General features: G+C 40.6%; 1 protein-coding gene across 1 annotated transcript; it reads left to right on the top strand.

Moving 5' to 3' along the window:
• Window positions 1-389: 389 nt before the first annotated feature.
• Window positions 390-22,007, top strand: ca9 (carbonic anhydrase IX). The gene is made up of 12 exons (XM_042302689.1): window positions 390-1,179; window positions 9,832-9,864; window positions 11,292-11,462; window positions 11,633-11,775; window positions 12,717-12,809; window positions 13,060-13,126; window positions 14,584-14,741; window positions 16,984-17,110; window positions 18,456-18,539; window positions 19,803-19,817; window positions 20,081-20,174; window positions 20,656-22,007. Exons 1-12 carry the CDS (start codon window positions 1,047-1,049, stop codon window positions 20,714-20,716), a joined length of 1,179 nt encoding a protein of 392 aa, XP_042158623.1. The 5' UTR covers window positions 390-1,046; the 3' UTR covers window positions 20,717-22,007.
• Window positions 22,008-22,652: the final 645 nt, after the last annotated feature.

Raw genomic sequence — 22,652 nt, 5'->3', positions numbered from 1 at the left:
CATGTGTAAGTAATAGTAAAAATCCCTGGCTGTAGTAAATGTGTTTATCTTTCAAAGTACAGTTACACCCCCTTGTCAGGCAGAACAAAGAAGGTGACAAACATGTTTATATGTCCTTGAGTAAGGCACTTAACCCTAATGTGCTCCAGGGGCACAGTACAACTCTGACTGACCCCTATAAAACAACACACTTCACCTATCCGGTGTATGTGACAATACATCTTAATTGATTTATTTTTCACTTTCATATATTTCTCCTCACTCCATCAAACTCCCCCTCTCACACCTCCTCTTGGCAGTCCTCTGGACTTTGCTCTGTGCAGCTATAGGGACTGAGAGATAGAGAAAGAGAGAGTCTGACAAGGCAGGAGATTAGATAGGGACTGTGTGTGTCTGTGTGTGTGAAATTGTGCACAAGTGTGTGTGTCTGACCAACTGTGCCTGTATGTGGGTCTAGTCCAGCAGAAAGAGAAGGGGGTGGGGGAGAACAGGGGATGTACCAGGCACCTTGAGCAGCTCCTAGGATCCTGATTGGTGCCTGGGCTGTCCTCTGAGTTGCCTTTAAAAAGCCCAGCCCAGATGTCCTGGCCCTGGATCCAGTAACGGTGAAGGAGAGGAGACACAGGTCAATGTGTGAAGAGAGAGTATGAAGACTGAAGCTGGGCATATTGAAGACAACTTTACTCCTCTTACCTTCTTGCGAAATGCGCTTTGTGGAAACGTGCTCTGTTGCCTAGCTGAACATTTCTCTTCTCAGGACAAAATGACTACTGAATGTCCGGTTGATAACTAGCTGGGTGCTGTCTCACTAAAGACAGTTTGACTGAACACAGACGGACAGTAGACTTCCTTACATAGTCTATCTGTAGACTACCTGAGAGACAGACAGTAGACTTCATTACATAGTCTAACTGGAGACTACCTAACAGACAGACAGTAAACTTCATGACATAGTTTAACTGTCGACTGAATAGCTGACAGACCATTTTCAGAGAACTGCCACAGTGCTCGTTTGACACAGGAGATCCTAACAATACCTTGACCAGATGATTCTCAAGATCTTCCTCACCCTCCTCTTCCTCCATGGTTTGGTGCTAAATGCATCCTCCTCTTCCTCATCCTCCGAAGAGGAGGATGGCGGGAGCAGTGAGAAGGACAGCGGGGAGCATCATCCTAAAGGTGAGTTTTGTGGCTGCTACTGACCCAGCAAGGTGGTGTTATTTCAACTAGTCAGGTGGGATGTTTTATGTTGTTTAGTGGTGGTGTTATTTCAACTGGTCAGGTGGGATGTTTTATGATGTTTAGTGGTGGTGTTATTTCAACTGGTCAGGTGGGATGTTTTCTGATGTTTAGTGGTGGTGTTATTTCAACTGGTCAGGTGGGATGTTTTATGATGTTTAGTGGTGGTGTTATTTCAACTGGTCAGGTCGGATGTTTTATGATGTTTAGTGGTGGTGTTATTTCAACTGGTCAGGTGGGATGTTTTATGATGTTTAGTGGTGGTGTTATTTCATTTGTGTAGTAGTGTGATTTGTGCTGTGTGTAGCAGTGTGATGTGTGTAGCAGTGTGATGTGTGTGGTGCTTCAGAAGACGTTGGCGAAACGGTGAATGGACAGTGGACCTGGTTTCAGTTCAGAAGACAAGGTCTTTGGTATTGCATCATTGCTTCATTTAGAGATTCATTCATGATTCACTTTTTTATTTGAATACTTCTTTCAATATAAAAATGTTTTTTTTTTACAATACTGTTTTTTTTATTGTAACATCTCAATAAAGACTGTTACTCAAGTTTGTATTCAAAAGCTAGTCTTTCCAGCAATAATTTTCACCTTTTATGCAAGTCTTATCAAAATGGTTTTGATTAAAGTTCATTAAAAAAATATTTAAACCCAAAACATGTGTTTTAAAGCCTGTAAGAGTGATTAGGCAAAGCTGCGGATGTGTGTGGGTAAGCGTTCTAACACGAGGAAAATAGAGCCAGTGTTTTTCACCACTGTCATAATCACTCCTCCAGATCACCTCAGGCTTATTTACCAGTGCAGATAAGTCACCTAATTGTGTCAGACGCAATTACCACCTAGATAAACGAGTCCTTCCTTTAGACTTTGGACAATGGACGAGACATACAGGGGCAGGGAAAGGAGTATTGATTATGTTATAACCTACAGTATTATCTCAAATTTCAACAAATAGTTTGAGGATATTGTTTATTGCAGAGTATTATATTCCAACAAGTGATGACTTAGTGCTTCCTAGTTGAATGTATTTGATTTCAACAGGAGGAGGCCTACACCTGAGATTAGAACACTAGGCAATATTCAGTATTTAACCAGTCTATTGTACCATTTGTTTGTTTTAAGCTGGTTAGAGATGTTCCATCATGAAAAGGCATACACGAGTAATCAAAGTAAGGATTTCAAGATTCAAAATCATATTTTACATCCATTTCTTTTCATGACATGTAAAACCTTCAATTATTGCTCTTTATGAATATTCCAATGGCAGCCTAATTTCTTAATTTAAATTATTTAATATTGTCACTGTAAAACACATTTCTGTCAGGTTGGACTCTACTGACAGCTTACAATTAAGTGCTCGCTCCCAAAGAAAATACCTCAGATCTGAACACAAGCCTCACAGGAATTCATTCAAAAAAATAAAAAAGTTTGAATTTGCCTCAGCCAACAGTGCAGTGCGTCTGTGGTATTTCGGGGGGTACAGGCAAAGTCACTGGGATACGTGCTGTATTGGGAGTACTGACAACTAAACCAATGATGTTTCATCGTGGCTGACTCAGTCTGTTTTTGACAGAAAGTTACAAAGTGGAGACAGCAAGACAGGTCCTATAAACCATGTCTCCACTCATAAGACTAGTGTTGACACTGTAGACTACACACTTGACTTGGCAGCATCTGGTCTCAAATATTAGATCTAGCCAATTTTATACACATGATTTATACATACGTTTTTTTTTATATGGCTGAGACAGGTTTTCATGAAGAACAAGACTGAACTAAAACTGTTTAAAGCTTCTGGATGAACATTCTGTAACATTGGATTTATGAAGCAAAATGGGGATGTCAAAAAGATAGCTGTCCCTAAAAGACATGCTGTGTTTGGCTAAGTAGACAGCCAATATGGATAGAATATGTCAAAAAGATAGCTGTCCCTAAAAGACATGCTGTGTTTGGCTAAGTAGACAGCCAATATGGATAGAATATGTCAAAAAGATAGCTGTCCCTAAAAGACATGCTGTGTTTGGCTAAGTAGACAGCCAATATGGATAGAATATGTTTTTAAAAAAGAAGAAAGAAAAAAAGTTACATTATTTTTTCCAAATAATCAGACCTTTGAAAATACTTGAAGATTTTAATTTAGTTCCAAAAACAAGGAATCCTTTAGCTCTTTTAAAACAAGATTTTTGGCATCGATGGAAGTTGCCCAACAAACTTATTAATTAGGGTTTCAGTGTTTACAAATACCAAAACAGTGAGTTTACTAATCCATATTAAGCACTTGTGAGAACAAACACATTTTCTGTTTATTTTCACACAGAGACATGCTTCCATGATAGTTGTTTGAAACTAAATTTGGCCTCAGCGGTATTTTGAACTGTCTAAATAAAAGTTCAACATTTACTTTAACACATCCTTGTTGAGGAATAGGAAGGGCTTTCATTTCTAACTCTTATCTTTCTTTTGATACAATAATCAGATGCAGTGGGATTTGGTAAAGTAGTTTATAGAAAAGTATTTACACCCAATTAAATTGTAACCATTGTAACCTAACTGTAATTAATGTTCATCCACCTTATGGGCAATATAAAAGTCGAATTACAGCTACCCAAAAATAAAAGCAAATTTGTGCTTCTTTAGCATCTTTTGGTGTAATAATGCAATTATTTCGAATGAGGTGGACTAATATAGTAACATTTATTTGAAATGATTCAAAAATACTGACATCAGGTTTTCCCTTCTACTGACTTACTGTGGAAGAAGTGAGGTACTAAATGCCAGACTGCACATTCTGAATCACAGCACATTCTGCCTTGAGACTTGACTGTACGTTTTTAAAGGCACGTAGAGTCCATTTGCCCTGGCAAAAGGTGCAGTGATTCAGAATGTGCAGTCTGGCATTTCATCAGCCAGGCCTTCCACGTGTCAAACTCAATAGCAGTAATACACTACTGTCTTCTGTGTGGCTGCCTGCCGCAGAGACACAACCACAAACCAATAGTATGGTGGCTCTTTTGAAACCGTAGAATGAAAAAAAGAGGCATCACCAATGTTGGGGTAAAATATTGATTTCGAGGATTTACTGACCAAGTGTTAAACTTGGGGTTCTGCTTGTGGCTTTTCTCAGTGGTACAATAAGTATATCCATACATCAAACAGACAGGTGAATCAACTGAACGTTCCCTCCAAAGTTGTTGGCGAGGTTGTTATAGTAAACTAAAACTAGGGGGGAAAATGTGTTAACTGAAATTTAAAAAAAAATAAACGGTAACCTTTTGAGAAAATGAAACCTAACTGAAAGTCAACTCAGTCTGGCTGTGTGCAGTGGGTGACTCAACTCAGTCTGGCTGTGTGCAGTGGGTGACTTCTCACCAGTTTCTAAATGAAGTCTGAAGACGTCACTCACAGAACTACCGGTTTCAAAATGAAGGGTCACCTCCCTTCCTAAAGTATGTCTCAGACAGACACAGTGAGGTTTTCACAGTCAAGTCTCACTGCCAGTTCAATGCATCAAACTTCTCACTAAGATTCCTCAGTCCAGTCCTATGGTCTATTCTTAAAGGGGTATAACTGTATTCCAAATTGGATCACGGTTTTAGTGATGTCAACATTCTGATGATATCATCATCAGGCATGTCTTTAGGTGATGACATGCTCACAATGGTGAAACTGACGGAGGAGCTATTTACAATGGAGGCCAGTCTGTCTCCTTGGTCTCCCTGGTGGCTCAGGGGCCATGTAACGCAACAATGACCCAGGGTTTTCCAATCAGGCTGCTTGGACCCTTCTACCCCTGTTTGGACCCTTCTACCTGGCTCTCTGTCCCGTCTGATCCCTTAGGAACCTGGCTCTCTGTCCCGTCTGATTCCTTAGGAACCTGGCTCTCTGTCCCGTCTGATCCCTTAGGAACCTGGCTCTTTGTCCCGTCTGATCCCTTAGGAACCTGGCTCTCTGTCCCGTCTGATCCCTTAGGAACCTGGCTCTCTGTCCCATCTGATCCCTTAGGAACCTGGCTCTCTGTCCCGTCTGATCCCTTAGGAACCTGGCTCTCTGTCCCGTCTGATCCCTTAGGAACCTGGCTCTCTGTCCCGTCTGATCCCTTAGGAACCTGGCTCTCTGTCCCGTCTGATCCCTTAGGAACCTGGCTCTCTGTCCCGTCTGATCCCTTAGGAACCTGTCTCTCTGTCCTGTCTGATCCCCCTGATCAAGGTTTAAAGGCGTCCGCTCGCTTCTCAGCCAAAGCAGTTTGGAAGAGTTTGTGCATATATTATGAAGACACTTTGTAAAGTTTTTGTTCATTTTGGACTTCAGTGGGGTTTTTTACGGCTGTTCAGACACACAATTATTTTTCTTGAGGCAAGTTAAAGTCTACGCTCCTTTTCATGCATTTTTTTCATTGAAAAATACTGCATCAAACATCCTAGTTAGATGTGACTAAGATCTCTGCATAACGTCAAAATTAATGACATATTTTTTAAAATCTTAGCTTAAGACCCAAACTGCTACAGACCTATATCTATTCTACCCTGCCATTCTAAGGTCTTTGAAAGCCAAGTTAACAAAACGATTACCAAACATTTCGAATCTCACCGTACCCTCTCCGCTATACAAACCGGTTTCAGAGCTGGTCATGGGTGCACCTCAGCCACGCTCAAGGTCCTAAACGATATCATAACCACCATCGATAAGAGACATTACTGTGCAGCCTTATTCATCGAACTGGGTAAGGCTTTCAACTCTGTCAATCACAACATTCTTATTGGCAGACTCAACAGCCTTGGTTTCTCAAATGATTGCCTCACCTGGTTCACCAACTACTTCTCTGATAGAGTTCAGTATGTCAAATCGGAGGGCTTGTTGTCTGGACCTCTGGCAGTCTCTATGGGGGTGCCACAGGGTTCAATTCTTGGGCCGACTCTCTTCTCTGTATACATCAATGATGTCACTCTCGCTGCTGGTGATTCTTTGATCCAACTCTACACAGACAACACCATTATGTATACCTCTGGCTCTTCTTTGGACACTGTGTTAACTAACCTCCAGATGAGCTTCAATGCCATACAACTCTCCTTCCGTGGCCTCCAACTGCTCTTAAATGCAAGTAAAACTAAATGCATGCTCTTCAACCGATCGCTGCCAGCACCTGCCCGCCCATCCAGCATCACTACTCTGGACGGTTCTGACTTAGAATATGTGGACAAATACCTAGGTGTCTGGTTAGACTGTAAACTCTCCTTCCAGACTCACATTAAACATCTCCAATCCAAAATTAAATCTAGAATCGGCTTCCTATTTCGCAAACAAAGCATCCTTCACTCATGCTGCCAAACATACCCTAGTAAAACTGACCATCCTACCGATCCTTGACTTCGGCGATGTCATTTACAAAATAGCCTCCAACACTCTACTCAACAAATTGGATGCAGTCTATCACAGTGCCGTTTTGTCACCAAAGCCCCATATACTACCCACCACTGCTTACTGTATGCTCTCGTTGGCTGGCCCTTGCTTCATACTCGTCGCCAAACCCACTGGCTCCAGGTCATCTACAAATCTCTGCTAGGTAAAGCCCCGCCGTATCTCAGCTCACTGGTCACCATAGCAGCACCCACCCGTAGCAATTCTTCCTCTGGCTGCCTCTCCTTCCAGTTCTCTGCTGCCAATGACTGGAACAAACTGCAGAAATCTCTGAAGCTGGAGACTCTTACCTCCCTCACTAGTTTTAAGCACCAGCTGTCAGAGGAGCTCACAGATCACTGCACCTGTACATAGCTCATCTGTAAATAGCCCATCCAATCTTCCTCATCCCCATACTGTATTTATTTATTTATCTAGCTCCTTTGCACCCCAGTATCTCTACTTGCACATTCATCTTCTACACATCCTACCATTCCAGTGTTTAATTGCTATATTGTAATTACTTTGCCACCATGGCCTATTTATTGCCTTACCTCTCTTATCCTACCTCATTTGCACATGCTGTATATAGATTTTTATACTGTATTGTATTATACTGATTGTACACTGCTCAAAAGATAAAGGGAACACTAAAATAACACATCCTAGATCTGAATGAATGAAATATTATTATTAAATACTTGTTTCTTTACATAGTTGAATGTGCTGACAACAAAATCACACAAAAATTATCAATGGAAATCAAATTTATCAACCCGTGGAGGTCTGGATTTGGAGTCACACTCAAAATTAAAGTGGAAAACCACACTACAGGCTGATCCAACTTTGATGTAATGTCCTTAAAACAAGTCAAAATGAGGCTCAGTAGTGTATGTGGCCTCCACGTGCCTGTATGACCTCCCTACAACGCCTGGGCATGCTCCTGATGAGTTGGCGGATGGTCTCCTGAGGGATCTCCTCCCAAACCTGGACTAAAGCATCCGCCAACTCCTGGACAGTCTGTGGTGCAAAGTGGCGTTGGTGGATGGAGCGAGACATGATGTCCCAGATGTGCTCAATTGGATTCAGGTCTGGGGAACGGGCGGGCCAGTCCATAGCATCAATGCCTTCCTCTTGCAGGAACTGCTGACACACTCCAGCCACATGAGGTCTAGCATTGTCTTGCATTAGGAGGAACCCAGGGCCAACCGCACCAGCATATGGTCTCACAAGGGGTCTGAGGATCTCATCTCGGTACCTAATGGCAGTCAGGCTACCTCTGGCGAGCACATGGAGGGCTGTACGGCCCCCCAAAGAAATGCCACCACACACCATGACTGACCCACCGCCAAACCGGTCATGCTGGAGGATGTTGCAGGCAGCAGAACGTTCTCCACGGCGTCTCCAGACTCTGTCACATGTGCTCAGTGTGAACCTGCTTTCATCTGTGAAGAGCACAGGATGCCAGTGGCGAATTTGCCGATCTTGGTGTTCTCTGGCAAATGCCAAACGTCCTGCACGATGTTGGGCTGTAAGCACAACCCCCACCTGTGGACGTCAGGCCCTCATACCACCCTCATGGAGTCTGTTTTTGACCGTTTGAGCAGACACATGCACATTTGTGGCCTGCTGGAGGTCATTTTGCAGGGCTCTGGCAGCGCTCCTCCTGCTCCTCCTTGCACAAAGGCGGAGGTAGCGGTCCTGCTGCTGGGTTGTTGCCCTCCTACGGCCTCCTCCACGTCTCCTGATGTACTGGCCTGTCTCCTGGTAGCGCCTCCATGCTCTGGACACTATGCTGACAGACACAGCAAACCTTCTTGCCACATCTCGCATTGATGTGCCATCCTGGATGAGCTGCACTACCTGAGCCACTTGTGTGGGTTGTAGACTCCGTCTCATGCTGCCACAAGAGTGAAAGCACCGCCAGCATTCAAAAGTGACCAAAACATCAGCCAGGAAGCATAGGAACTGAGAAGTGGTCTGTGGTCACCACCTGCAGAACAACTCCTTTATTGGGGGTGTCTTGCTAATTGCCTATAATTTCCACCTGTTGTCTATTCCATTTGCACAACAGCATGTGAAATTTATTGTCAATCAGTGTTGCTTCCTAAGTGGACAGTTTGATTTCACAGAAGTGTGATTGACTTGGAGTTACATTGTGTTGTTTAAGTGTTCCCTTATTTTTTTGAGCAGTGTATATTTGTTTATTCCATGTGTAACTCTGTGTTGTTGTATGTCGAACTGCTTTGCTTTATCTTGGCCAGGTCGCAGTTGCAAATGAGAACCCTGTTCTCAACTAGCCTACCTGGTTAAGTAAAGGTGAAATAAATCAAATAAAAATGTATTCAGACTATTTTGAGGAAGTGTCTACTGGCTACGGTGTCTCAAAATGGACAAATAGTACTATTGCAGCTTTTTTCAAGTTTTTCAAGTGAAAGTCTTTTAAGTGAGTATGCGAGTACACTCGTTAGGTTCTCTACTGTTCGGTTCTCCGCAAGGCGCCAGCCGAACTGAAGCATGCTGACGCCTTTACTGGCAGCCTGGATAATATACTCATTCACACAAGGGCATACAGTGGGGATTGATAATGGACTCATTCACACAATAGCATACAGTTAGGATTGTGTGTGTGGTTAAAAGAGTAATAGCAAATATCTGCGTCATCCAGAACCAGAGTGCTCAGATACCTGGCTCTTTCAACTTGGCTGCTTCCTTTTTAACCATTAGAGGAACCTGCACTGATGAAATACATCCTGAATGGTTGACCAGAATTGTACAGTTATGCCTAAATATGTACTTTCATCGTAAACGGATATGTATTGGTTTAGCCTAACACATGTAAATTCACAATGGGTTACAGTTGTTCCATGTCCCAGCCTTTATAATCCAAGTGATTTTTTTGATGAGTACATTTGCCAATTTCTGTTTGGTTGCTGCAATAGCCTGATGTTGCTTTAGCATAGTTTGCAATTAACTTTAATAGACACAATATTTCAAGATCAGATGAGACAACCTGTTAGCCTGAAGCTTTAGCCACAAAACAGTTTGAATTATTATTCTCTAATATAACGTCAATTTTTTTTGTAACCAGTAAAATTATAAACTCACAAATGCATATATTCATGCTTGCTCATATTGTTTTGCTGCCTTTCACTACAAATCACTGATGAATTAATCCTCTTCCCTCTTTTTCTGCAGGTGTCCCACATGGTGGACACTGGGGCTACGAAGGTAAATATACACAACCGTTGTTATTACGAGAATACATGCACTGTATCCTTCTCTCTGCACAGGCTAATCTGCCTTATCAGTCCAACTATCAGTTACCAACACAAGTCTCTTTTTCTGTCGCTCAAAGAAAGGCTTATCATGTCTGTAATAAAGAGAGAACCATATTTTGTTTTAGTTACGGTGGTAAAATAAGATCATAATGTAAGCCAGAGATGTCAACTCTACCAATACTCAAGACACCTTACTTAGAATCTAGTCTTCATTGATATGAGTGGAACATCCCACTCTACCTGTAGCTTGGTATTACTTAGTGAGAAGAAGCCATAATGTAACTGAATGAGTGAAGTTAGCGTGACCTAAGATTGATAGTTATTAAACAGTTCATTGATAATAATAATAATTGTGTTTGCTAATGTTGATCTCTTTATGACTGGTTGTGATCAGGAACTTTAATTTATAGCCTCTTGTTACAGGTGTTAAACTAAACACATTAATACTCCCACTTCATTAATCAAATATTGTCGTCCTGGAGTTAAATAAGACGGTATACAGCTTATTCATTACTATTTCCTGGTGGTCATCACTATTTCCTGGTGGTCATCACTATTTCCTGGTGGTCACCACTATTTCCTGGTGGTCACCACTATTTCCTGGTGGTCATCACTATTTCCTGGTGGTCATCACTATTTCCTGGTGGTCATCACTATTTCCTGGTGGTCACCACTATTTCCTGGTGGTCATCACTATTTCCTGGTGGTCATCACTATTTCCTGGTGGTCATCACTATATCCTGGTGGTCACCACTATTTCCTGGTGGTCATCACTATTTCCTGGTGGTCATCACTATTTCCTGGTGGTCATCACTATTTTCTGGTGGTCACCACTATTTCCTGGTGGTCATCACTATTTCCTGGTGGTCATCACTATTTCCTGGTGGTCAACACTATTTCCTGGTGGTCATCATTATATCCTGGTGGTCACCACTATTTCCTGGTGGTCATCACTATTTCCTGGTGGTCATCACTATTTCCTGGTGGTCATCACTATTTTCTGGTGGTCACCACTATTTCCTGGTGGTCATCACTATTTCCTGGTGGTCATCACTATTTTCTGGTGGTCACCACTATTTCCTGGTGGTCATCACTATTTCCTGGTGGTCATCACTATTTCCTGGTGGTCATCACTATTTCCTGGTGGTCATCACCATTTAGTATTTAATGATTCCTTACTAACTTTTTCTTGCTGGTGTTCATAGTTTCATTTTGACACTTGAAGTGTCATGCATATTGACTTCTGGGATTTCCTGTGTAAATCTCATGTGCAAAAAACTTGTGTTCATAAGAAGAGAGCTGTGTCTTATCATTAACTAAGTCACACTGCCGAAGGGCCATTGTTCTGTTAATAATTTCCCCACATCCTATTGACAGATCAAGCTGCCTGGTCCTCTGAGTTCTCACACTGCAGTGGAAAATCCCAGTCTCCCATTGACATTGATACCAGGAGAGCCCTCTATGACCGCAGCCTGCCACCCATAACTCTGGAGGACTATGATCTGACAGACAGCTCAGCATTGACACTGTTGAACAACGGCCATACCTGTAAGTTCCTGGCCGTCCAATATGCATTATATTGACGGTACAAGCAACATTTATTAGGCAACATTTTTCCTTATAAAGCTGTACCAAAACGTGGATGGCTTTGCAGAGGGTTCTACACTGGAAAAACTAAATAGAACCAAGTAGTTGTTGTACCCTGTGTGTGTCTCCAGTGCAGCTGGTCCTGCCCAACACCATGCGCATCACCAGTGGGTTTGACAATGAGTTCCGGGCCGCCCAACTGCATTTCCACTGGGGGACCAAAGAGGTGCCAGGATCTGAACACACCATAGATAACGTCCATTTCCCTGCAGAGGTGAGGAAGTCAGAAATACTGGGGAACTGAAAAAATGCCCCAGAATTATTGCAGGTTCAATTAGTTTAAACTCAAAATCATTTTATTGCCCATCAAATGTATATGTCAAGACAGGAAGTTGTCTTTGGCATGTGGCTCATTGTCAACATACTAAAAGCGACAACACTGACAAGACAACACAGCTATTTTAGTATTTTATTAGGACCCCATAAGCTGTTGCGATAGCATCAACACCTCTTCCAGGGTTACACAAAACATGAAACATGACATAATACAGTACATTAATAGACGAGAAGAGCTCAAGGACAGAACTACAGAAATGTATAACAAGAAAAAAGTTCTGTACATACTCAGTACTGAGAAAAGAAACCTAATATTCTAGGCTTTTAACATTTACATATTTACACATTCGAGGGCTTTTTCATTAACATATTTACATATTCATATATTCTGTGGCTTTAACATTTACATATTCTAGGACGTTACCATTTACACATTTGCATATTCATATATTCTATGGCTTTACCATTTACATATTTACATATTCATACATTACATTTCCATCCAGAAGCACCGAGGACATCACTTACATGATTCACTACAAACTCTTTCTAGCTGGTGTTCATAGTTTCACTGACACTTGCAGTGTCTGTACTGACTCAACTCTGAGAATAAAAACCTGCTATTCGAGGCTTTTAACATTTACATATTCTAGGCCTTTAACATTTACATATTCATATATTAAATGCATATTCAGTAGCATCAAGGCCATCACTTACACATAGCCTACATATCAATACATGCATACAACATATTCAGATCAAATAGGGGAGAGGTGTTGCTTTATCTGATTTTTGAAACCAGGTTTGCTGTTCACTTGAGCAGTAGGAGATTGAAGGGTGTTCCGTGCAATCATCATGTTCCCATGCTTCTCTTCCCAGATCCACATAGTTCATTACAACTCTAAATATGCAAATCTGTCCGAGGCAGCCAGCAAATCAGATGGCCTGGCTGTATTAGGGGGCTTCATCGGGGTAAGTTATTCCACACATGTAGAATTATACCAGTACCCTCATAATAACTCATCATGGTGACTCAAAGGTTTGAAGTGTCATTAGTCTATTTTCATGCACTACTATTGGATAAGATTCTAGGATAAGACATTTGTCTCGGGTTTCACACACTTAAAAACAGACATTAATCAGAAGAATCCTCGAGATGATTAAATAAATTATACAGAAGCAATCACTTTAATCTGCTTCTTTCTGACTCTTTTTGATTTAGATTGGTCTTCATGAGAATGACAACTATGAAAAGATCCTGTCTGCGCTCGCTGATGTCAGCATCGAAGGTAACCCCGTGATACACCTCTAGCCATAGACCTTTTTTTTGTGGCCATAACATTGTGTACTACAACGTTGGATGTAGTTTACATATTCCTTTCTTGAAATGTCCAACAGATTGGAGACTGTTTTCTCATTTATGCTTTCTAGGTTCACAAAATCAACATAGCAAGATCATTTTAGAAAATTGACTGAAAATTTAAACAGCACTGTATTACTGAGAATCTAATCTCGGAAACCCAGAACTAAAATCTTGCATAATTGCATCAGATGCTCCATTAGCTTCTAGGGGAGATATATGAGAAAAGATGCTAACAAGACGAGCAAAGTCTTCACCCCCCTAAACAGAAACTCTCAGCAGGGTTGGGGTCAATTCGGGAAAATTATATTCTAATTCAAATACCTCTACCTGTAAGTTCCATTTCATTAAATTAAATTCCAGGTTAGTCTTTTAATTTTTTTTTTTTTTTTTAATTCCTATCAATTCAAATGTTAGGTAAATTCCAAGAATTCAATTTTCACTTTGGTATTATCCCCAACAGGTATTATACCTAACATATGAATTCCAATTTGAATTCAGTGGCCGTACAACATTTACCAGATTTGACATCTGCAGAAGTAAGAGCATTCATAGTTCTTGCGCTTCGGGGGGCTGTCATACGCATTCAATACTCGTAGAGATTCAGGGCTAATCTAGCCATCCAGCTAATTACGAGCAACTGGCTAAATTTAAAAAAAACAAGACTTGACCTTTTCTCAGATGTTGGAATCCATTTCCCGGTGCTCGACATAGGAACTCAGCCAAGACAACATGAAGTAAAAAGGCTGCATGGTTTTCCCACCTGCATCTCCACTTCAACCATTCATTTAGCTCTATGAGCTTATCCTACAACTGTCTTCACTTCTTGTGGAAAGCTTCCCCTTCCATAGATACGAAAGAGGTCAATGGAACTCAACCAAAACAATGGGAATGCCATGGAAACGGGTTGGGGAAAGATCCCGAATCTCCTCTTTCCCCCCCAGCAAACTTTGCCTGCATTTAAGCTAATATTTATATATATTTCACACTATGTTCAGGTAAAATCAGAGTATAATGCTTGTATGGATGTTAAACCCAATACATGTTCACGTCATCGCCACCAATCAACTGCATTACAGTTAAAAACAACATGGACTACCACCACCGATTTCTGTATGCTAGCTGCGAACGGGAATCAGCATTTATGTGCGTCTGTCCACAAGAGATTACTAAGAACCCCCATGGTGTTTCTCACATTCTTAGTGATTAGATTAGATAGTACTTTAATGTCAGTTTTCACAGAAATGTGTATTCCATAAAGAAACTGTAGTGCGTTAAAAGAAATCCACAACAGAAGGAGAGACATAGTCATTAAGGAGAAACAAAATGACAGCTTAAGGACCCACATGGTCCACACAATTGATGAACTATTTTACACCTTTCCAGAGTCTAACACTGAGATCCCTGCCTTCAATGTCCGTCATCTTTTGCCAAACAAGCTGGAGCGCTTCTACAGATATAATGGCTCCCTTACCACTCCTCCCTGCTTCCAAACAGTCAACTGGACAATGTTCAATGATACCATCACAGTGTCCAGGAGGCAGGTCAGTAATGATACCATCACAGTGTCCAGGAGACAGGTCAGTAATGATACCATCATAGTGTCCAGGAGGCAGGTCAGTAATGATACCATCACAGTGTCCAGGAGGCAGGTCAGTAATGATACCATCACAGTGTCCAGGAGACAGGTCAGTAATGATACCATCATAGTGTCCAGGAGGCAGGTCAGTAATGATACCATCACAGTGTCCAGGAGGCAGGTTGGTAATGATACCATCACAGTGTCCAGGAGGCAGGTCAGTAATGATACCATCACAGTGTCCAGGAGGCAGGTCAGTAATGATACCATCACAGTGTCCAGGAGGCAGGTCAGTAATGATACCATCACAGTGTCCAGGAGGCAGGTCAGTAATGATACCATCACAGTATCCAGGAGGCAGGTCAGTAATGATACCATCATAGTGTCCAGGAGGCAGGTCAGTAATGATACCATCACAGTGTCCAGGAGGCAGGTCAGTAATGATACCATCATAGCCTACAGGAGGCAGGACAGTAATGATACCATCACAGTGTCCAGGAGGCAGGTCAGTAATGATACCATTACAGTGTCCAGGAGGCAGGTCAGTAATGATACCATCATAGTGTCCAGGAGGCAGGTCAGTAATGATACCATCACAGTGTCCAGGAGGCAGGTCAGTAATGATACCATCATAGCCTACAGGAGGAAGGTCAGTAATGATACCATCACAGTGTCCAGGTGGCAGGTCAGTAATGATACCATCACAGTGTCCAGGAGGCAGGTCAGTAATGATACCATCACAGTGTCCAGGAGGCAGGTCAGTAATTATACCATCACAGTATCCAGGAAGCAGGTCAGTAATGATACGATCATAGTGTCCAGGAGGCAGGTCAGTAATTATGCCATATTTTACAGGAGGCAGGTCAGTAATGATGCCATATTTTACAGGAGACAGGTCAGTAATGATACCATAGTGTACAGGAGGCAGGTCAGTAATGATACCATCATAGTGTACAGGAGGCAGGTCAGTAATGATACCATCACAGTGTCCAGGAGGCAGGTCAGTAATGATACCATCACAGTATACAGGATGCAGATCAGTTATGATGCCATGTTTTACAGGAGGCAGGTCAGTAATGGTACCATAGTGTACAGGAGGTAGGTCAGTAATGATACCATCATAGTGTACAGGAGGCAGGTCAGTAATGATACCATTGTGTACAGGAGGCAGGTCAGTAATGATACCATCATAGTGTACAGAAGGCAGGTCAGTAATGATACCATCACAGTGTCCAGGAGGCAGGTCAGTAATGATACCATCACAGTATACGGGATGCAGGTCAGTAATGATGCCATGTTTTACAGGAGGCAGGTCAGTAATGGTACCATAGTGTACAGGAGGCAGGTCAGTAATGATACCATCATAGTGTAAAGGAGGCAGGTCAGTAATGATACCATTGTGTACAGGAGGCAGGTCAGTAATGATACCATCATAGTGTACAGGAGGCAGGTCAGTAATGATACCAGGGTTTCCAGGAGGCAGGTCAGTAATGATACCAGGGTTTCCATGAGGCAGGTCAGTAATGATACCATCATTGTGTACAGGAGGTAGGTCAGTAATGATACCAGGGTTTCCAGGAGGCAGGTCAGTAATGATACCAGGGTTTCCAGGAGGTAGGTCAGTAATGGTACCATAGTGTACAGGAGGCAGGTCAGTAATGATACCATCATAGTGTAAAGGAGGCAGGTCAGTAATGATACCATTGTGTACAGGAGGCAGGTCAGTAATGATACCATCATAGTGTACAGGAGGTAGGTCAGTAATGATATCATAGTGTACAGGAGGTAGGTCAGTAATGATACCAGGGTTTCCAGGAGGCAGGTCAGTAATGATACCATTGTGTACAGGAGGTAGGTCAGTAATGATACCAGGGTTTCCAGGAGGCAGGTCGGTCACCAACCAAGGAGATTGATTTACAGATTGACATGAATACCTCCTTGAGAGTACAAGAGACCCACTACTACCTGTACTGTCTGTATTTTCATGTCTAAAAATAGATCTTCAAACAAGATCAAAATAACCTTTAGACAGAGCACTACTAGATACTGTTTTAATTTGTTCTAGACATTTATTAAATTCAATTATATGGTAATCTGTTTGAAAACTGTGTGGGTCATGTGGGCTGAACATAACAGTAGAATCTATCTTCAATCTACAATATGGTAATAGTTTTCCATGTTGATGGTGCCCATGTTGTGTTCTCCAGTTGGGTGCTCTGGAGGACACCCTGAAAGCAGGCCAACACCAGCACCTGACCAAGAACTTCAGAGCACCTCAGCTTCTACATGGGAGACACGTCCTCGCCTCGTTCACAGACACTCCCACCATAGTCGGTTAGTAAACATCATCCCACTATGCACACTTGACGTGTGTTCCACCTTAGGCAACCTTGCTGTCTTGTGAGACATTCACAAACTATAGACCAACGTCATTTGAGAAGCTGAGCCCAGGTCAAGGGTTACGGTCCTGGTTGCACATATCTTACAAGCCAGAGACTTTCTGTTGAGGTTTTGTATGTAAACACGACACAGGTTTAACAAGACAGAAACCCAGTGTGCATACATATACTTCATGTCAAATGGGTTCATGTATGACCTTGTCAAGGTTGGGAGTACTTACCTTTCAGAAACAAACTCACCACTCAAAGACAGGGGTATTGCATGGTAACGTGCAACCTTCACGAGAAAATCGGAAAATTCCTTCTTCTACATGATGCATCTCATATTATTAGTGTGACGGTTGCATGCGAGGGCCGCAGGTGGTCGACTCTAGGGAATTTTGTCATTTATTTGTTTATTCATTCATGTTCTTCTGACCACTACACTATTCACATTGATATTATTATTCATATTATTACTGTTATTATATTTATTATTATAGTTATTATCAATATGATCAATATTATTACTATTGTTACTAATATGATTATTAATATGATTATTAGTAATATGATTATTAATATGATGATTATTAATGTGATTATTATTATTATTATTACTATGATTATTAATATTATTATTATTAATATGCTTATTCATATTATTGCTATTATTATCAATATGATTATTAATATTATTGCTATTATTATTAATATGCTTATTCATATTATTACTATTATTATTAATATGATTATTAATATTATTGCTATTATTATTAATATGCGTATTCATATTATTACTATTATTATGAATGATTATTAATGTTATTACTATGATTATTAATATGATTATTAATGTTATTATTATTAATGTGATTATTAGTGTGAGTATTCATATTATTATTATTAATATGATTATTAATATTATTACTAATATTATTATTATTAATATAGTTATTAATATTATTAATAGTAATATGACTAATTAATAATATTACTAATATAATTATTAATATGACTAATATTAATATGATTATTAATCATATTATTAATATAATCATTAATATTATTAATATTAATATGGTTATTAATCATATTATTAATATAATTATTAATATTATTAATATTAATATGATTATTGATCATATTATTAATATAATTATTTGTAATATTATTGATATTAATATGATTATTAATAGTATTATTATTTATATGATTATTAATAGTATTATTATTAATATTGTACTTATATTGTATCTATTCCCATTAACATTGAGATAAGTCAATGTTTTTGCTTGCAGTTGCAGGACATCCAAGTATCTCTATCAACACCTTGTCGGAGACTGATGCCTCTAACAGTGAAGGGCCATCAACTGGGCCATCTGGTAAGCAAAGTATTATAAATCCAAAGACTATTTTTAGTATGATTAAAAAAAAGTCAAACTCTGACGACCCTGAAGTTATAGGATATATAATAGTGCCTTCTCGCAGCCGCTGTCATGCGGAGCACCGAGAGAGTCTAGATATGGAAGGACAACCATGTCATTTAAATGTGGGCTAATAATCACGTGTTGACTATGCAGGTCCCAATTGTCATCCATTTAGAAAAAATATGGTAGCCTTGTCCCAGATCAGTTTGTGCTATCATTTCAACATGGTTTGGCATGACAAAGAGTGACAAGGAGTTGATAAGCAGCTGACCTGAGCACAAACAGATCTGGGATCAGGTTAAAACGCTGGTGAGCACAAACAGATCTGAGACCAGGTTAAAACGCTGGTGAGCACAAACAGATCTTGGACCAGGTTAAAACGCTGGTGAGCACAAACAGATCTTGGACCAGGTTAAAACGCTGGTGAGCACAAACAGATCTGGGACCAGGTTAAAACGCTGGTGAGCACAAACAGATCTTGGACCAGGTTAAAACGCTGGTGAGCACAAACAGATCTGGGGCCAGGTTAAAACGCTGGTGAGCACAAACAGATCTGGGACCAGGTTAAAACGCTGGTGAGCACAAACAGATCTGGGGCCAGGTTAAAACATTGGTGGTGCATAGGACAATTATTCTCTGGACGTACATGGGTTTTAATAAGGGCAGGTGGCGCATGGTAGCCATACTCCCCTTATCTTAATGTTTTCTTGAACATGCTCTTAGGCTGTTTGTCATACAGTTAACTGGAGTCCTGTGTGTACTGTGCGGTGTGTACACAGCATCTTGACTTTTCATTATTGATGTGATAGATGTCACTGGCTTTGATGCCAGAGCTTTTATTTGTAAAGGTAAACTGTTATTGGAGTAGAGTGAAGTTGCCCCAAGACGCTGATCTTGGGTCAGTACTTCATTTTCCCCACTAATGGTTAAGGTTAGGATTGGGGGAGGGGAAGCTGATCCTAGATCTGTACCTAGGGGAAACTTCACCCCGGAGCACTATTATCAGTGTCTGACGGGGCGTTTAGATGTAGATTGTACATATCAGAAGTTAAACAAGGCCTTGTGCTCTGAGCTGATGTTATACGTTCACCATGCTGACCTTACCTGTGTGACAAGAACACAGACTGTTTATATGTCGGACTGTTTAACATTTTACATGATGGAGTATATGTTTTACATGCTTTAATATACATCTGTCTTTTTGTCATGTTTCTGTAGAGGTCCTAGCAAGAGGTAAGCTGTGCTCAACGGTAATACAAATCCAACGTGTACAACTTCTAATTAAATATAAGATATACAGTTTGAACCGTTTAAATACTTTCCCATGTATTCACTTCTTAAACAGCATTTCAATTAAGTTAAAAAACAACATATGTAATTGATAACTGATGATGTTACATTTTCAAAATTCAGAATTGGTTTGTAACTGCCCTATTAAGGTAGGTTTTATAAAAACATCTACATGGTAAACATCTCATTTATCTCTTGATTTACAGGAGATATCTTGGCCATAGCCTTCGGAGCTCTCTTTGCCGTCACCTTGCTGCTCTTCACGCTCTACGCATACCAACAGCGTAAAAAATACTCTAGGTAGGTAAGACTTCTTGATTTTCTCATTTCTGACATATTATGAGTTCTGGTGTTGTTCCCAGCATTTCCCAGAATAAAGACAGTCGTTGGCCTGCCTGTCCAATCATAAAAACCAAATGTCCATGGAAAGATGCCTCTGTTTTGGTATGCAACAGATGTTCATTGCTGAAGACCAAATGTCCTTCGTCAAAGACCAAAATGTCCTTTGTCAAAAGATTGTTTGAATAAGAATAAGTCGTTTTGTGACCCTTTGTTCCCTTGATTCCGGGATTCGTCATGTTTTCTAATGATTGGACCCTCTGCACCCAACATACTATAGTACATGCATACAGCTATACATACACCTATATAAACTGGTCAATATCGAACATTGTTATGTCATAGCATACGGGTTACATGTACACTCCTATGCCTTTGAGTTAAGCAGAGGCTGCAGGTACACCTTTTGTAGACTAAGTCTGTGTATTTCCTTTCTCTGCAGTATCAAAAAGGACTCCAGGCAGAACGTTATCTACAAACCAGCAACTAAAGAAGAGGCATAGATGTCACTGGAAAGGAGTCCTATTCAGATTCTATATTCAAACTATTTTCAATAGGAATTAAAGAGATTATCCAGTACTTTTGTAGACTTTTTAGCCTAGAACTAGGTACTTTTGTAGACTTTTTAGCCAGTAGTTCTGAAAGTAGCTCTCACAAGCCAAAAGTGGTCCCTGGAAATTGTATACTATATCAGATTGTGTGCAGATACTGTATGAGCAGCACGTCATCGCTCTCTCGCTCGCTCTACTGTGGTGCATGATGTGCCTCTTGCTAGCTGTCACTATTATGAAGAGGGGTTGAAGCTCATTAGTTGAAATCAAACTGGAAAATGGAGGGAAAATGGACAAGTACAGCTTCCCGAAAAACAGTCGCTTTCATGGAGGGAAAATGGACAAGTACAGCTTCCCGAAAAACAGTCGCTTTCAAGCTAGTGATTTCATGGCTAATTACAGTAAGACAGTAATTCTGATAATAGATTATTCATGTATGAACTGCACATTGACACATCCAGCCCAAAGTGGGATGTTTAAAAAATACTTAGTCGTTGCCAATGTTTCGGAGGCGGTGTCTTTAAAAGAGTTATGATTGAGAATTCATATTGCTCAAACCAAGTTTGACATTTGCTCAGAATGATTGTTTTCGCCTTTGTTACTAATGCAAAGTGGTTTAAGTATGTAATACGTGTCAGTGGAGGCTGCTGGGTGGAGGACGGCTCATAATAACGCCTGGAATGGCGCGAATGGAATGGCATCAAACACATGGAAACCGTGGAAACCATGTGTTTGATGTTGTTGATCACTTTCCACCTAATTCTGCTCCAGCCGTTACTACGTGCCTGTCCTCCCCAATTAAGGTGCCACCAACCTCCTGTGATGTGTGTATATGGTACGTGTAGAAGAACAACTGTAGTTACCACCTGAGTAAGAATGTATACAATGTGTTCTATTTAATTGTGGTGGCAAAATTATAAGATGTTCATGAACTTCAATACAATTGACTTACTGTCGAAGAAAGTCAAATCACTTTTTCCCAGGGTGTTCACTTCGTTACAAGTACTAGAGCTGCAGATGAAAGAAAGTGTTATGCTGTATCGTGTGTGTTGGATATCATGCAGGAAGTGTTTTATATGAGTGTTGTATTGTTATTACTATATATCCTCTAATGTATGGACACTTGTCACTAAAACCGTTAAGTTGTTTTGTAGTTTACCTCTCAACCTCTCCACAATGGTGTATACTGATGTGCAATTGGACCTTGAAATGTACAATAAATGTGTTATATTCTTATAAAGTCTGTCTTATAGGCCATCTATTAACTATGAGCAATACAAATCCACCAAAATGGGGATTAAATGAAGCCATAGCACCTACTGTGTCCTTTAGTTAGTAGGGTCAATCAATCATCAGTAAAATGCTATAGTAAATAGCTATTTTATTTAACTGGGCAAGTCAGTTAAGAACAAATTCTTATTTACAATGACGGCCTATACCGGCCAAACCCAGATGACCTGGGCCAATTGTGCGCCGCCTTATGGGACTCTGAGATACAGTGCCTTAGACCGCTGTGCCACTCAGGAGCTATACAGTAATACTTTTTACAGTTTCTCATCTATGTATAAACATTTTTAGTAATAGACATGGCTTTTTAAGCAGGATTTCTGTACAGCACTTTGTGACATCAGCTGATGTAAGAAATGCATTATAAATAAATGTGATTGATTTGATTGACATACAGTGTGATCAGGGAATCATACAGACAACATATGGTGCCTGTGTGTGTGCATGTCCTAGAGCAGGGGTGTCAAACTCAAATACCCAGCGGGCCAAAATGTAAAACCTGAACAAAGTCACGGGCCAACATTGAACAAATTAACCTTTTAATATGGACCCAAACAAGTTTTGCATTAACATTGAATATGGAACAAGCATCGCTTATTAC

Source organism: Oncorhynchus tshawytscha, linkage group LG20 (assembly GCF_018296145.1).
Source record: "Oncorhynchus tshawytscha isolate Ot180627B linkage group LG20, Otsh_v2.0, whole genome shotgun sequence".
Lineage (NCBI taxonomy): Eukaryota > Metazoa > Chordata > Actinopteri > Salmoniformes > Salmonidae > Oncorhynchus > Oncorhynchus tshawytscha.
This window is presented reverse-complemented; position numbering and strand designations above follow the sequence as displayed.

What these genes read in the sequence shown, in the direction of transcription:
- ca9 (XM_042302689.1), top strand. Translation starts at nt 1,047, where the DNA reads ATGATTCTCAAGATCTTCCTCACCCTCCTCTTCCTCCATGGTTTGGTG. An exon ending in CGGGGAGCATCATCCTAAAG is followed by an intron (nt 1,180 to 9,831) that starts GTGAGTTTTGTG and finishes CTTTTTCTGCAG; the next exon opens with GTGTCCCACATGGTGGACAC. An exon ending in CAGCGTAAAAAATACTCTAG is followed by an intron (nt 20,175 to 20,655) that starts GTAGGTAAGACT and finishes CTTTCTCTGCAG; the next exon opens with TATCAAAAAGGACTCCAGGC.